Source organism: Apteryx rowi, unplaced genomic scaffold (genome assembly GCF_003343035.1).
Source record: "Apteryx rowi isolate R43461 unplaced genomic scaffold, aptRow1 scaffold_482, whole genome shotgun sequence".
Classification (NCBI taxonomy): domain Eukaryota; kingdom Metazoa; phylum Chordata; class Aves; order Apterygiformes; family Apterygidae; genus Apteryx; species Apteryx rowi.
The window spans coordinates 528672-545937 of NW_020450741.1; the positions used below are offsets into that span (position 1 = coordinate 528672).

Genomic DNA, 17266 nt, shown 5'->3' on the forward strand with positions numbered 1-17266 from the left:
AGGATTCCCACCTCAAAACAATTAGCAGCTTCTCCAAACAATTCACCTCAACACTAGGGATGAGATTCATGCAGCTCACCTAATTTTAGCAATCTAAAAACTAGATATCTAGCCTAAATTAGATTTTAGGTGCCCTCTACAGTCAATGAAAAGAAACAGATGATTTCGCCTGTCTTAGGATCAGATGAATCACTCTCTGGTGATGCCTCTCTCTCCACTGATGAGAACTGTAGCTAAATATTTAGTTTTACACTATGGACGTATCTTTCAGACAGCCACAGTTAAGTGAATCATACCCTAAGAGTGAAAAATGAAGTGATAATGCAAGTGAAAAGGGGAGAAAGTGATAGAACATTCCTTCTTTTTTTAGCAAACAGTTTAGTACTTTGATCATTCAACTTGTCACCTTAGGCTAACTTCTGGGGATGTTTGAGGCTTTTGTGTTTATTTGATCTTTTGTTTAACAATCCACAATAATCAAAAGTAACACAAGAATGGAGATTACCAAGGGAATGCTAGCTGAAGAGTTTTGAGAAGAGATTTAAATCAGGAGGGCCAGCCAATACATTCCAGTTAAAAATTCAATTTAGACTGGTTGGGGTTTTTTTTTAGTTGCTCAGAGAATAGCCACAATGGAAAACTATCATCCTCTAGAAAAACTTAATAAGGCCCAAATGTGAGCTGTAAGAATAAGATTTTGAATCCGGAATGGCAAGGAAAAAAAGATTGCTGGTAGGGATTGGACAATGTTACTACTAAGAAGTGCTGGGAACACAGCTTTGAGAAAAGCTAACTGTGCGAGCATTTGAGCTCAAGACTGACAGCTCAAATCAAAATGTAAAGACATTGTCTCTTATTGCTACTGCAAGCAAGCAGTATTGCACCAAAATACACTTGATTCTGTGCTCAATTTCCCCCCACACACAAACAACCCACAGTCTCCCAAATCTGGCTGACTCCTCACATTAGAAGAAGGATAAGCACTATTCTTACATGATATTACCCTATTTTAACAATACTATTTTCATTCTTAAAACCTCCAAAATTTCTGTGTCCTTATTTCTTGTGTTTTGATTGTTATTAACATGTCATCCTGCTGTCAAATCTATCAGTGTTAATGATTAATAGTTCTATCACCATGAACTACGTTCTGCTTTCCACATATAGCTTCTTTGAAAAGATTACACCCACAAAAAATCTATTTTAAGGAACAAAAAGAATTTAAAGGCTCTCAACCCTTTCCATTTGTGCGTTATAATACAATTATTAATTACATGATAAATGGGAAATATTCTTTTACACAGGGCACCTATCTCATTAGGTGTAACTGCAAGATTAATTTTGCAACATTAAAATTCTTTTAACGTAGCTTTTTGTGTATGTTTATTTTCATGGAGATTTTTTCAAAGCAAACTAAAAATAAATGAACTATAAGGATCATATCTATAACCAAAACAGTGTGTTTTTCCTAGACTCATTAGATCAACCAGCTGAATTATTTTAGTGAAAACTTTTCAAAAAACACCAGCCTGAGGCAGTCCCTCAGCACGAGAAATTTCAGTATGAGAAAACTGTGTGTGACCAAGTTTTAATCAATTAAAAAAAAGACTCCAGTAATGGAAATAATCAGTCTGTGTTAAGTACTTCTGTCGTTACCGGTTTTGACTAAAATCTTAATGTCAGTATCCTATTTCTGTATGTTTAACAACAGAAATAGTCTTACAACATGTTAATCACATCTGTAAATCTACCAACAGAACTAAACTTCAATATAAAGTGCTTCTGCAGCTATTTAATTTATTCTGTGAAGATAATCTCCCACACAGGATCTCTCTCCCTGAATTTTAGCCATCTTTGAGTGACATATATAGTTCAAATTTGTGAGGTCTCCCTCTCGGCCTGTGGTCAAGAGCGAGAGAGGGGCACCTCCAGAGGATGACTCGGCCCCTCTCTCCTGCCCTCAGCTGAGGATAGCATCAGTTGCTGCACTTTGAGATGCTAAAAGGAGGCAGAATGATTCCCACCCACCAGTTAACTCGGGTGGACACGCGAAAACTTCCTATCACTATCATTTCTGTCCCTATGGGGACAGGGCGGGACTGTAATCTCCTCCAGGTGGCATCTCGCAGCTGTGGCAGATGCAGCTCGGCCCCAGGCACTTCCACGACCCAGAAATGAGAGCAACTAGACAAGATGTACCAGCGACCATACACTGATTCCAGACAGCAGGACATAGTTGTGCTGCTGTCTGTTTTGCATCCCATATTCAAATGTCAGAGTGACCATGAAGGCAGGCAGTTCAGCTCCTAACTGAAAAACAGACCTAAACACTCCCGTTCCTTCCCCTAGCCTAGGCTGATGAAGGGAGCACAAAAAGACAGCCCAGGCTCTACTCTTAGCCCAGCACTAAACCATTTAGTATTGCTATAAGTGAGGAGTAGCAACGCAGGTTTTAATAGCACTAAAAAGGAGAGAACCACAAAGAAAGGAAGAAAAATAGAGAAAGGCTTTTACTAACTTCTCTTTTATTTACAGCACTTTCTTTCTAAAATACATTCAAAATGTAAGCCTTGTACCAGTGCACACACCTGCAGAGTGTATTCAATTGTCACTTTACCTCAGGCTTATATCCAGATAAGTAACCTTAACACACTGAAGAGCCCTGATTTTTCTTATTTTTTATCTGAAGAAAGAGTGAATACTAAGTGAAAACAAGGATCAGAACTGAAGTTCTTGTTTCTTTAAAACAAAATTCAAAATAACCCAAACTGAAGCCAAAATAACTTGGAGGACAAGCTACCCATTGTAAACTCCAGGGCAAGTGGTTTTCAAGGCTCAGACTGAAGGGCTTCAGTCCCGAGTACACTAGCGCAGTATGTCCGAGTGACACTGAGGGGATTAAAGCGCACCAGGATGTTCTGGCAGGGACTGCAGCAGAGCATCTCGCACGCACCAGTCATGCAGGAAGCAGGAGGCCGCAGGCTGGAACAGGGAGGAAGGGGTCAGGAGGAAGCTGCGAAGAACACTGAGAAGGCAAGAAAGAGCAGAAAGACCTTTGGTAACACGTAGAGCGGGTAGAAATTTTTAAAAGAGACAGTTTACACATAAATACCCTGCAAATAGGTGGCATGGTAGGGAAAAACAACACCCAAAAGGTAAAGAGAAAAATAGAAACCCTGTGGTCATCTGTCTTTCTCCTCTCCCCAATCCCAGCTGAATTCTGTGCTGTCTCAAGGCTCCTTTCTATCAGCTATAACAACCCAAAGGGCTTTATCCATTTCCCCTTGCGAAATTCCTTTGGGACATACGACCAACGAGAGGGTCTTTCCATAGGAACCACCATTACGGGTGTGGGCACTCCAGGCACTGGCGGGACTGCGTTGGAGCAGGAGGACTGTGACCTGGGAATTTCACAGACGCCAGGATAACAAGGGACAAGGCATAGGGAAGCCTCAAAACCTGCCTGCTGAGAGCTGGATTAGCCCTACTAATCTCAGAATTAAGAAGCATGAGCAAGAATGAGTTTTTAACATCAGCAAAAGGAAAACTTCCCTGTGTTGTCTGTACATTACCTATTCAGACTCATTTTGAAGTAAAAGTCTGTCAAATATATATGAAAAACAATCAGAATATTTTGGAGCACTGGATGAATCATCACACATCACCAGTATGCCTTACAGTTCAGCTTCTTCAAACCGAGTTTGCTTTAAAAAGCTTGAACGCTTGTTTTCCTGCCTTATTAATTCTCCACCCTTCTTCATTTTCCAAAGCTTCTTCAAGTTTTGCCTATTTTCTTTTCTCTTCCTATCCATCAATACCAGTTCTATTGGCCAAAAGATGCAGTTGAGTGTGGAGCAAGATTAGGCATTATCTCCCCTAGTATACAAATCAGAGGGTAAAAACTGGGATTCTATTTCTTTTAAAAAGTGCTTCTACTTTGTTGCTACAACTATACAATTTATAGCAACACACAGACCATGACTAAATAACTTAACAACGTCATACATCTACAGACATAGACCAGTTGTCAAATGACATTAGAAATGTCTGGCATCTTTTTACAAATTTACTGCTGGAATCACTGCAATTGCTACCTGGCACTACATGAACCCAAAATAGAAGCATTCCCTGCATATCTCATTCCTCTTTGTTTCTGTATCCATTAATCCCATGGAACAATTTCCTCATGTAGATTACTACAATACAAAGAGAATCCTTTCCTAGAGCATCATGATCAACAGCTCCAAAGTGCTCCAGTCAGAAGTAAAGTTGGGAAAGTGCACCTTGGGGAGTGAAACCGCTGCAGAGCCTGGGACTTTGGGAATTGAGAATAGAGAATAATTTCTGCAGCTTTGATTGAACTTCTTCAGTAACATGCCAGCTGCCTTTCAGTTCCAGTTCTCCTTTCCTTCGCAGTCCTCCCTTCAGATTAACTCCTAATCTGTTCCTTTACACTTGCCCTCTTGTCCTTTCATAAAATGCCTCATCACTTTTCCTTCCCTTTACTATATTTTGGGCGGTTAAACCCATAATCCCCAAGCACTGACATGCTGAAACATGTGCAGCAGTATTATTCTTGTGTGCTTTACCTAGTTGCTTCTCCCTGAACCCATATTGTCTATTTAGTCTAAATTTTTCAAAACGTGACCTATCTGCTACTCCGTTTCTGCCTCCTGCAAGAGGCCACAGACTTTCTGCCAATGGCAGCAGTGGGATCAGTTGCAGCAATGGCAGAAAATATCACCATTGATGGTGGCAGTTCATGGCTGTAAGCCAGCCTGCATACCACTGCGACAAGATGCCAGCTAGTTGAGCATTACAGTATTTAAGCTTCTTATCCCACTAGCCTAACTTTTGGTACTATTAGCTGTTTTAGTTATCAGCAATTAACAGTGAAGCAGTGACTCAGGACTAATTGCTAAGTTTCATTTCTTATGTTCTCTCATCCTGTCTTTGTGAAAAATAAAAGCTTCTCCCCCAAAAGGGGTATGAAAACTTTTTGCATTGCTGAAACATTAGTGGCTTCCAAAGCCTCAGAAAAGGATATTCTTAGCGACCCAATTAATTCAGAATTCTGGAAAGAAGACATGAATTTGTGATTTAAAAATTCACACGTGAAAATTACTACAATTCCTTCACCTTGTTTTTCACCCACTTGGTATGCTGTCACATCTAACCCACCCCCTGCCAAGTCCCTCTAATTAAGGCATTAAGGAACCTTGGCATAACCTTGTTCATACCATAAGCAATGTCTTATGATTAGTGAAGGATTTAAATTCTGAATTAAAGCTTTAGAATAAATGAGTCATATTCTGCAACAGGAAGGTCAGTGGATATACAGAAACTAAACTATCCTGTGGAAATGATATCATGACTGTTCCATGAATATTAAACTGGCTTTTGCCAAATTTATCTCAGTTTTTAACAAAGAAGATTAATATTAAACTTTCAGTAAACATTAGTATTCTAAAAATAATGTAAAGAGAGGGAACATTTTCTATCTTTGATGGAGGCACACTGTTGAATGGTATTTGTATTAGTAAAGTGTCAAGTAGATAATGTATCTGCAGGATAAACAAGCACAAAAAAAGGAAGTTTCAGATGACCAACACATAACTCACCGAGAAATGTGGCTAACATAACTTGCTAAAAAAAGCATTTATGAACACTTGGCATTTGCATAGACATATTTTTACAAGTTGAGTTAAAGTTTGTTGTTGCTGGTAAATGTAACTGCCACCATTCATTTCAGACAGGTTTTTGTAGGGGTCTTTTGGGTTCTTATGGAAGCAGACAGCTGAAATGCCTGAGGTCTCCAAATAAAGGCAGGCACATGCCAGCAGCTAAACCAAAAGCAAATCTGAGGCCATTCAGGAATCTGAGAATTTGAACTATGTGTGTGAAAATGATTTCACTAGGTGTTTTGTGTATGAGTACAAATACGGGTGATAGAAAAAGACATGACAAATAGCCTAAAAGCAAATTCAGGGAAAGCCAGAAACATCCCCAGAAGCACTGAGGGACTGTGAAGAAAAAGTCCAAAAAGTGAGCTTTTAGACTGAGTGCTAAAGGAAGGGGATTTGGCACTGTGTGCAAAAAAACCCTGGCTTCTGTCCTTTATTCCTCTTGTTTTCAGGAAAAACAGGGCTTTGGCATTTATTATAAAGACAGTGGAACCTCACTGTTCTGGAATTCCCTGATCCCAGACAACTCGGTCAGCCAAATACTAAAAACTGCTGCTGCTACTGCAACAACAATTTTTGTTTGCTACCTAAACTAGAAACGTATTGTTTCTTTTGATGTGTCTTATGCCAAATACTCATTTCTCACCACAAAAATCCAAACTGTATTTCTGAAGTACATTCACCTTAGTAAAGACAACAGGGCAGAATATGATTTTCACTCACCCAGAAGATGGCATGTTCCAAAAATATTTGGATTAGCATGATTCCAGTGTGAAGAGCATTGGATCAAAGGCAGTTGACACCAGTGTCCCCTGCTACCCTTTACACAGCTCCTGAGGCTCCCAGTTTTGGCCTAACACATAAGGTCAAAAGCGGTAAAATAAACACACTATTTTCTCTCTTAACCAAGAAATCCTCCTAGCTCAAGCACTGAAGAGAAACACAACAAAGAGCATGAAAAACTTTCACGCAGAACTAATCTTGGTCAAATTTTCAGTTGGTGTAAGTTGTCCTTGCTCCCCTTCAGTCCACAAGGAGAATTTAAACCGACTGAGAAGCTGACCTAGTGATTCGCCACTGCAAGTACTGTGCTGTGCTTGAAGTGATGGGCAGCTGCTGAAAAACTAACTTCCCTGACTATTCCCTGACTAGCTCATTCATGTTCAAGAATTCCAGCTCCAAACTGCTCTGGAGCAATCATTTTTTTAGCTACATACTGGTCCATTGGTAATGATAATGAAAGTATAATTTGAGAGCAAAGTCTCCAAGAACAACCAACTAGTATGATGATGTTAACAATAAATGATAGTGGAAACACTGATTGATGTCTCTTTGTTACACACAGACAAAATAACACAGCAAAATAGACTGAAAAAGACCATTTTCTATAACCCCATTTGTAAGTTCACCATGCTCTATCTTAATACCAATTTCATTTCTTGCCTCCAGCACCTCCACTGAAGACTTCCAGAATCTTACACCTCTGACAGTTATTAATCTTCTTCTGATTTGCAGCATATGTTTATTCATGATCAGCTTATTTTATTATAGCACTGGGTTTTGACCTTAGCGCTAGTGAGCACAAAATAGCCTTTAAGGCAAGCACGGTTTGTAGGGAGAGGTAACATCTTTTATTAGAACAACAGATGTAGCTGGAAAGAAATGAACAGGCTTCTAGGCACACAAACCGTTCTTCAGGTCTGAAATAGGAGAAACATTCAAGTTAAATACAGCTTGGAAGCAATTGTTCTGCCTAAAACAACTACCCAGTTTGAGCAAAAAGGTAAGATTGGTATCTGCAGAATATTGGGGACATTAGCAAGGTGTGAGATGATTAAATCATATTTAATGGTGTGCCAAAAGAGATGCCATAAACTGCTAGAAGGGCAGTATTCTATATATTCCTATACACACTGTATTACTTATGGAACATCTTGGCTAAATGGCTCTGAATATACTGTATACTGTGAGGCACGTAAACCATTTCACCAAAGGAACAATATTGAGGCCTGACAGTTACACAGCTGGAACAGCACCCCATGCATCCCTTGGAAAGTGATTTTTAGGAACACTCCTTCAGAAACTCTTTCCTCAGATTCTGGATGGTTAAATTCTGGATATATCGATTTTACACTGTGCGCAGCTGAAAAGCTCAGAGGACAATACTTTGTAGCTCATGAGCAAATGATGAAGGGGCTATATAAAAGCTAGAAAGAGTTTTCACCTACACTTAAGGGTATGGTGAAAACAGCACCCTCATGACAATAGTTTCTCAAACCACTGAAATCACCTTCAGCCAAGGGGTAAGCCCCACACCTCACAAATACTCTTTGTATACGATCCGTATGTATATCAATACTATCGGCCCAATGCAAGATTTAGATCTATAGACACTAAAGCTACAAAGAAAATGAAAAAAGCACCACATACTGGTACATTTATGAGTCTATGTATTAAAAAAGGTTACTAAGTTTTTAAATGATTTTACAAACCATTGTATGCTTTTTAATACTTCCATACTTTGATTTTATAAAAAGGAAGAATAAAAGGATGCAATGGTTTTGGTGATTCAAGCTCTATTGGACAAGATATTATTTAAAAATGCATGCTATATACTTCACATCATTGTGTTGCTCTGAAAACATTCAGACCCATTGCTGATTTTACTCTGCCTTTATCTAACTTACGATATGAGGACAGCCCTGGTTTTAAAAGCATCTGAAGCAATGAAAATTAAACACAGGTTCTACAATGCATGCTCATGGTGAGAGGTATTTATTCAAGCAAGCAGTCAAGCTGGAATTAACCTACCTTAAGAAGTGCTATGTTACATGAGCAAATGTTGGAGGAGGAGGCCCTTAGGAAAGCTAGTATAGCAAACCATTTTATGACTTTGTGTCAATATATGAGGCATAAGCCCAATCAGATTCAGCATGTTCCTCCTAAAATTTCAAAACATGATGGTCTAACTGAATTTGCTCATCTTCCTCTGCATATTCCTTTCTCTGAACTGTTTCACTAAAAGCAGTAAAAAAAATTTTTGAGTCCCCACTCCTTCCCTGTTAGAAGTTTAGAGAAACAACAACAACAAAAAATTCTTTTCATTACATTCCTGGATGCATTTAAAACAATTAAGTTGGAATTGGGAAAATGAAAAGGAAGGCAGAGAGAAAGCTTGCGTGACTTCCAAGGCAAAAAAATCAAGATATTTAACTTATATCCTCATGTACCTCCATACCCTTCCCCAGAACTCCCAATGGAAATGTAAAAAGGGGTGACATTTTCACCTACCCCATTACTAATTTAGGCAAAGGGCAAGCGTGCCAAAAAGCTATTTATAACGAAGGCAGCCAGGGCAGCGGAGTGGGGGGCTGTGAGGGGTGCAGAAACAGGTGCAGCAGCAGTGCGCATGACCCAATGTGCCCAGCAGAGGGTTGGCTCATCCAGCCGCTAAAATATGACATCTGGGGCTCATGATAGTCATAGGGCTTTTCCATCAGCAGGCGGGGCGGGGAAAGGCAGAGAGGGAGGGAAGGTCATTGCAGCGGGGCTCTATAAATTAAAGGCAAGCCCGCCTTTTTCTTCAATGAAATAGTAAAGGCAGGCAGAGCTGAGTGAGGGGAACAGGCAGGAAAGAAGAGAAGGGGGGGGGGAAAGGATCAGGCATAATTCTTCTCTGCTCTAACTTTCAGCATTTCTGATCTAATTTCTTTTTTCTTGCCACATTCCTGCTAAGGAAGCAACTCTACAAAGATGAAATACATCATAGGTATTGGAGGGTAAGTTGCTATTAATATTGCATATATTTTTTTTTCATGTTTAATTGTTGTAAGATGATTTTAGGCTTGGAGATTATGTAGGTCTCTATAAAATAATATTACAGAACTCTAGAAAAGATACAGCTTGAAACTTACTATTTATAATTCATGCTTCTTTTACATAGTACAGAGAACTCTGCAGGGTGGCATATAGCGCATTTTTACATAGTAACAGGAAGTATGTTGTAGTAGAAAACAGTCTTACAACTAACTTGCAGGTAAAATTAAGGGAATGGTGTGCCTCAACCGTGAAAAAGGATGCTTTCAATATAAAGTAAGACTTTTCAAAGCTTCAGTGAAATACCCAGAGGGGGGAAAAATATATCCTGCTTCAAATGGGGGGGGGGGAAGTAGTAAGAAAAGCTTTTCTTTTCCCCAGCTAAGTAAGATTTGGAAGTGAGTCTGCATGTGTGTTTAGGACACGGTGACTGATATAAATTGGCATAGTCTCCCTGACTGCAGAGGAGCTTGCACCACTGACACCAGCCAAGGCTATGATTTATAATGCTAGTTCAAGGAAAGTGTGGGATTTCTATGGACTTTGAAAAACAGATGAGAAATGAGCACTTTCAGACTTGACAACTCTCTCATTTGGCCGGGAAGATTATTCAGATCTCTTCTATTAAAAACAGGTTTTGCAGGTACAAGAAAGTCTGAATCATCCTCTGAGAGAAGAAAAGAGCTTGCCTCATTTATAATTAATTTAAGGAAGTTTTTTCTAAAGCACTTCTTGCATGCCTTATTTTCAGGAGGTGGATTTTTTAAGTTGATGAATCTATGAATGTAAGCCTCCTAAATCACAAAGGTTTTAGGGCAATAAATGTCAGAAGATAGCTGAAATCTGCTTTTCAAGTGGCTGGGGCACTGCAAGGGAAAAGCCCTCGGCAGATGTATCAATGGGGAGCCCCCCCCCCCTTTCATTTTCTTTCATATGCCCAGGGTTTTGCTAACCAAGGATGTTGTAGAGGCCACCAAGGTGGATGGGGAAGGGTGAGGAAGGTCACCGAAGCCCCCTAAGTGAGGCTGACCGAGCACAGGGAGGATAGCTGCTGGACTTAAGAAGCAGGAGGAGCCCAGCGCACTCCTCCATCTTGAGGCCACAGCGTGTGCGGCTTCCCCTAGCTTTTAGACAGACTCGCTACGAGCAAAGACGCAAGAGCCCTGCCGGGGAAATGGCCCTCAGGAAGGGAGGGAAGGTCGAGGGGCCTCTCCAGCGCTTCCTCAGAAACTCTGCAGGGAAGGAGTCCGGCTACCGCTTCCCGCGCCAGCAGGGCGCGGGTGCCGCGGCCGAAATGGCGGTACTGGCGCCTCAGCGCGGGGAGCCATTAAACGCGCGGGAAGCGGCGCCGGCGCGGCCGTTAGCAGCGGCGCGAGCCGCAGCAAGGCTGCGCGCGCCGGACACGGGCGGTTATCGGCGACGGAGGGGGGGCCGCTCACAGCCAATCAGCGGCCAGCGCGCGCCCGCTGGCCGTCGAAGCGGGAAATTCAAACGTGCTCCTCAGCTCGCCGCGCGCGCTGCGCCCCTTGCCGCGGCAAAGGGACGGGCCGGGACGCCCCTCGGGGAGGACGCTCGCCCCTTCCGGCAGGGGGGAAGCTGGCGTGCAGGTGGGAGAGCTGCAGGGCAGGAGTGGGAAGGATTCCCCTTCTGAGCAAGTACCTGGAGTTGCAGTCCCGGGGGAGTTCCTTTAGGGAGTCCGAGGCAGCAACATGCTTGGGTTTTTATGTGTAATAAAGCAGGATATTTCCCCTCTGTGTTACTTGAGATCTCTCTACCTGGGTCAGAAAAGAGCTCCTAAAAGTCATACTGAGGTGTTCAGGACACTGTCCACATACACTGTATTGACAACACCTCACCAAGTGTATTAAGATAATTCACCCACTTACTTTTAATGCTACAGAAGCAGATAGAGCAGATGATAAAGCACAAGCCACTGAAGAATAGTTATAGCCTAGCAATAGGTATACCTCACACTTCCTTAGCACCCTGGTTCTAATGCAGTTTTTGTGATTCTACCTCACGTTTTCTGTTTAGTGTGACCAATGGTGGCAAAACCACTTTGACCAACAGAATTATCAAAGCACTGCCCAACTGCTGTGTCATCCACCAAGATGACTTTTTCAAGGTAAGCTGAACTCTTCTCCCCATTTAAAATAGTTATTGTTGCCTGGGTATATTTAGTGAAAGTTGTAGTAACTCCCATTTAAAAGTTGTATGTATTTGTGCGCGTGTTTTGAGTAAGTTTTGACAACTTAGGAGGAGCAGATTTACCAGTTTTGAATGGCCTTGAATGGGTGAGGAGATATTGGCCTTTACAAATGTCAGTGTCTGTTGGTTTCCACAGAAGTGGAAGTCAGCATGTCTGAGCACAGACCGGCTGTGGTACATTTCCTTCAGTTTTAACAACACATCTACCTTTAAATCAAGCTGCTGATTTAAACGTACTCTGTACAAATTATTTTCCCCATGTTGGCTTTCCATCCTTATTTTATTTAGAAAAGAATGTTGCTTCCATGTAATGCTTTATTTAAAAAAAAAAAAAAAACTGCTTCTTTTAATGACAAACACAAACCTGCAGTGCTTTAAATATGGGAAGGCAGCTATGCTGGGTATTGGTTGAGCTTTTAATAGCTCATTATCAGAAACCCGATTCAAAGATTGCTAAAATCAGTACAGAATACCCGTGCTGATCTCGGTGCCTTCTGCATCAATGCTGGGAAAGCAGCAGGGGAAACTGTGTCAGAACCATACTGCAAAATCCTGTAGGCTGCAACCATTTCATACTACTTCCAATATAGTTGGACCCCACTGTACATGAACGTCCAAGAGACGAGGTAACACACTTGAGGCATTTGTATGTTACCCCCCAACACGCAAGGTGTTCCAGTACTGGCAGCTGTATGGTCAGTTTGTCRTGCCTTCCTACGAGCACATGCTATGCTAAACAGAATGAGACACTGAAGCTGGAAGCACTTCTTTGCTATAAGCCTCATGCACAAATTTAGTCAAATATGAGCCTTTGAAGTAAAGGAGGTAGAATTCTGTTTAACCTTTCCATAAAAATGTGACTTCTCACAGGCACATTTGACTTGCAAATGCTATTGCAAGCAAAGCTGTAATTAAATGACCAAAACTTAAGCTATGCTGACCTGCATTTTTTTTTTATTAGAACTCTTAGAAGGAATTAAAATACCAATTATTGAGCATGTAAATGTTAACAGTTACTTAACACTGTATTTAAATACTAAGTCTTTATATGTTTACTTATAAACAGGGGGCCTATAATCAACTTGGTATTAGCCAAAATATTAACCTAGAATTCTTTGTCAAAAGTGGCTTACTTGAGCCAAGAAAACATTTCAAAGCTCTTGGGGTTGGTGAAAGATGGGAACTTTAATTTAATACCATTAGGGTCTGTAATTGTTTTTAAGTGAACACTTGCTTTGTTGTGTATTGCAGTAGTGTCCAGGTTGTGATCGGATCTTAGGTAGCTGATCACGCTGAGTTTGCAGCAATGTTTTATTGCTCACTATATTTCAGCCACAAGATCAAATAGAAGTCGGGGAAGACGGCTTTAAACAATGGGATGGTAAGAGCAGTGTTCGCTATAGGATGCAGTAATGTATATTTTTCTAAGTATTTCTTTTTAATTATTAAAGATTTAATAGTAAATTTATGCAATTTCAATTTTACAAGTTCATTCTACATTATAATTTCAAATCTCTGTGGTTCATGGTATTTGACTGTATACCTTTTTCCCACCCCACCCCCCCTTTCTTCTAACTAGTGTTGGATTCCTTGGATATGGAGGCAATGGTGAGCACTGTACATGCATGGATTGAGAACCCAGTGAAGTTTGCCCGTTCCCACGGGGTGAATGTTACGCCTGGCTCTAAAGAGCCAGCCTCCAAAGATATCCATATATTGGTCATTGAAGGCTTCCTGCTTTATAATTACAAGTAAGATTTGGGGAATTACTGATGGTTTGCCAGTGAGGAACACTAGATCACTAGTGCCAGGGCTAAAAACCCCCTTTCTACTAATATACCCTTCCCGTGTTGTTCTGAGGTATCACGGGTAAGGATTTTTCTCACCCTATTGCCAGTAAAGCTGAGATGCAGAAGGTGACATTCTCAAAGTAATGTAGGAAGCTCTCATTTAGAGTATGCTAGGACCTGGAGAGCTTCAGGCCAGAGCTTGTACCTACCGAGGCAGCAATAAAAGCACAGGCTTCCCTCTTGCTCTACCACCACCATGCCTAAACTGTGAACTGAAAAGATCATCGATAAGAACAAGAAAATAATCAGTTCTCCATTTACTATATGGAATCTGTCATGACATTTAACAGTTTTCTCAGGTGATATATATGCTTGTTTAGCAGGGACTAAATCGAGCTTTGCAATTAATTGTACATTGGAGCAAAGACTTTCTTTCTTTCCCGTTCTTATATGGGGAAAAAAACGCTTGGTAGGAAGATGGGAAAAACTAGACTGGCAGTGAAGAGAGTGTACATTTCCAACATCTAAATATGAAAAATGCATGCTATAAACATAACTTGCAAAAGATTCTTGGCTCCAAACTGTAGTTTTGTTTACAAAAGTGTTTCGCGAGAAAAAGCTGTGCGTGACACTTGACAAAACGGAGTTGTTTATAAGCTGTACCATGAGACAAGCAGCACCGTTCTGGCTTCCCGAACTCAGTGGAAAATGGCAGTCTCCTCAGTTTATGGATACTGAGAATGGCCAACTAAAGACTGAATTGGCAAAGAGCCTGGTGTTCTTGGCCTTTCCCTAGGGAAGTATCCTTCCTAAAGGTTACAAATATCTCTGAAGTGTTCCTTCTTGTTAAAAGGAGCCTCTCTTTAGTCCAGAGGGAATATTGTATTCATGGCCCTGGAGCTTGCTCAGTTGATACTATGCTAAGTTTATGCAACCATCAGCAGGCCTTTAGAAATCTGTTAGTCCCACAGTGTTCAAACTAGCTGTTTGAATCAGATTTGCATTAATGATTTTTATAGGTTTATTTTCCCCCACCTAAGAGGGCTACAATTCAGTAAGGCAAGGCAGAACTAACTGCCTGTATTTCTTGAAAAGAGCACGAGGTGATGAATTGCCTTGTGTCCAATCTGTGTGTCCGCGCACATTTTGGCAGCTTGTTTCTGTGTAACGGGCTGGACTTTTCATAAATTGGTTCATATTAAACTGATAAATAAAAACTTTGGTCTGCTGCAAGTGGATTTTGAGATGATACATTATAGAAAAACTGTCATGGTTCATACCATAGGTCTTCCTAGCCTGTGTCTGGTCCCCCACAATAACTTGTGGCATGGTATTTGGGTGGGAAAAGTACCTAGCATACCATTCTGACCTATGAAAACCAGCATTTTTCATTTTTATACTACTAGTAAACCTATCATCCATTACCTATCCCTTTATGAAAACACTTAAATTCTGCTATCTACAACAGATAAAAATACAGGCAAAGCAGAAAGATTTCTATAGTGTTTTCAGGGGTGATTTGTCACTTTTCTCTGTCAGAAAAGAATAAATAGACACATTCTTTCTTTCCACCCTATCCCAGACCACTGATAGACCTATTTGACATACGCTACTACTTGGCAGTTCCATACGATGAGTGCAAAAGAAGGAGAAGGTAAGCAGATTGCTTGGCCTAAGTCTAATCCCTTCTTCCCATAGAGACTGTCTACTAAAGGCAAGAGAGGCAAGCATTCAGGCTACCGGCCCGTTATTAATAGGATAGATTGGTGTCACTTAGAAATTCGAATTACGGTTGAAAATTTTAACGTCAATTAGAGGACAAGGTTTTCATATGGCACTTACTAAATCTTTAGATCTAGCTGTCTCTCTTGGTTTGAAGATCAGCCCATCCATTAAGAGGTGCAGAAGGATCAGGGCCATTGCATGCTTCACTCATGAGCATCAGTAAACCTTTAGCAACTGTTTGCCTTCATGTATACCATAGGCTACCTGTAGTTTCTGTGTTTATTTTGGATGTTTAAATAAACTAGCAGTAAAATGCAGACAATTATTGATGAGAAATTGGACTGTGACAGTCAGCTTTTACATAAATGCAACCGAGCAGTTGTCAGACTAACTTCAGGCTTTAGCGCTGTGCCAGAGACAGTGTAGTCCTGGTAGGCTTAATGTTCTTTTCCACTTCAATATTTGCAGTACAAGGAACTATACTGTTCCTGACCCACCGGGTCTCTTTGATGGACATGTCTGGCCCATGTATTTGAAACACAGGAAGGAAATGGAGGACAGTGGCGTTGATGTCGGTAAGTCTCTCAAATACAAATCCTTTGGCATTATACTTTGGATTTTAAGGAAATCGGTAATTTAATTCAAGGAAACTTTAACTTGTAATAATACAGGGCACTCTTTTACCAGAGTTGCTATCCTGGCTTACCTTCTGTTCAGATAAATATGTGCAGTTTTGTAACTAAGATCTTCCCTTTGTTTTAGATTATAACCACTTATAGCAAAACCATTCTTTATCATAAGATAAGAGATTTAGTGGGACAGGGGTTTTTGGGGGGGGTTCTGTCTTCCAGTTGGAAAACAAGTTGCTGTTTGGGTCAATCCACTATGAAATATTTCAAAACTAATCTACATAGTTGGTTCTGACTGGAAACCTACAGACTGATTCAGTCTTTTTCTTTCAGTTTATTTAGATGGACTGAAGTCTAGAGATGAACTTTACAATCAAGTCTTTGAAGATATTCAAAACAAGCTTTTAAATTGCTTATAGGTAAATAAGTATCTGTTTGAGGGGCTGCAATGTGAGGGACTGACTGCTGAAACAACGCATTCGTATGCTTGCATAGTCATACTCTTCTGTCTTGCTTTTCAGGGTCTCTGAAGACCTGAAAGACCCATGTACAGAATGATGTAAATAGTATTTAGACAGAAGTCAGAATTAGGGTTTATCTATGTAAACTCTTCCTATACTGTCCTTTGGAAAGTATCTTTTGTATATAATTGAAAAATGAAGATAACTTATTTACAACTCTGTGATGGACAGGATTTTTTTTTTTAATTTTCTTATTTTATATTCCACTGGCTTAAATGTATGTTGGAAAATGCATTTTTATAATGGAACAAGTAACAGCTGCCTTTGGAAAACAACTGACTCTCCTGCTTTTGCACTTCTGCAGACATAAAGCCTTTATGTAATGGCTTGTTTGTAATGCCATCCTTTGAATTCAGTAAAAATCAACTTAAAATCTCATCTTTAAGCTCCTGTTTTAATATATTGGGTTTTTTCTTTTTCTGCTGTAGAAATAGGCACTAAAACCCCCAAAACACAACAGCAGCCCATGTTTTTTAACATGGCATTTGAAATGTCATATCCCAGACCTAAACATACCTGTGCATTCTTAAGTGATAGATAGATACCAAAGAAGTTTAAGTGATAACACTAGCCTGAAAACACAGTTCAAGTGAGTCATGTCCCAACCACAGTACAATTCTTCGAGCCAACTGGGGGAGAGGACCAGCACTTCAGATATTTTTAAAGTGCTGATGTGAAACCAGTTTTATGTCAGCCTCACAACTGCTCGACATTTCTCACTTTATGCTCAAAACAAATTAGCACATGAAGATATTATGGCCCATTTCACACAATAGTAAAGTGTTCCCAAGGTGAGAAGTTTGGACGGAAGCCTGTATTTCTACATTTTTGTAATCCAAAGTTACTTGGTCCTCAATTCCCCAGCTAACTGAACTTCCAGAGTGAAAGCTGCC

At 40.5% G+C, this 17266-nt stretch overlaps 1 protein-coding gene across 1 annotated transcript; it reads left to right on the forward strand.

Annotated features, from left to right (window-relative positions):
* Positions 1-9321: 9321 nt before the first annotated feature.
* Positions 9322-16749, forward strand: NMRK2 (nicotinamide riboside kinase 2). The gene is made up of 8 exons (XM_026078669.1): positions 9322-9463; positions 11535-11625; positions 13041-13089; positions 13288-13459; positions 15081-15152; positions 15692-15798; positions 16186-16271; positions 16374-16749. Exons 1-7 carry the CDS (start codon positions 9438-9440, stop codon positions 16269-16271), a joined length of 603 nt encoding a protein of 200 aa, XP_025934454.1. The 5' UTR covers positions 9322-9437; the 3' UTR covers positions 16374-16749.
* Positions 16750-17266: the final 517 nt, after the last annotated feature.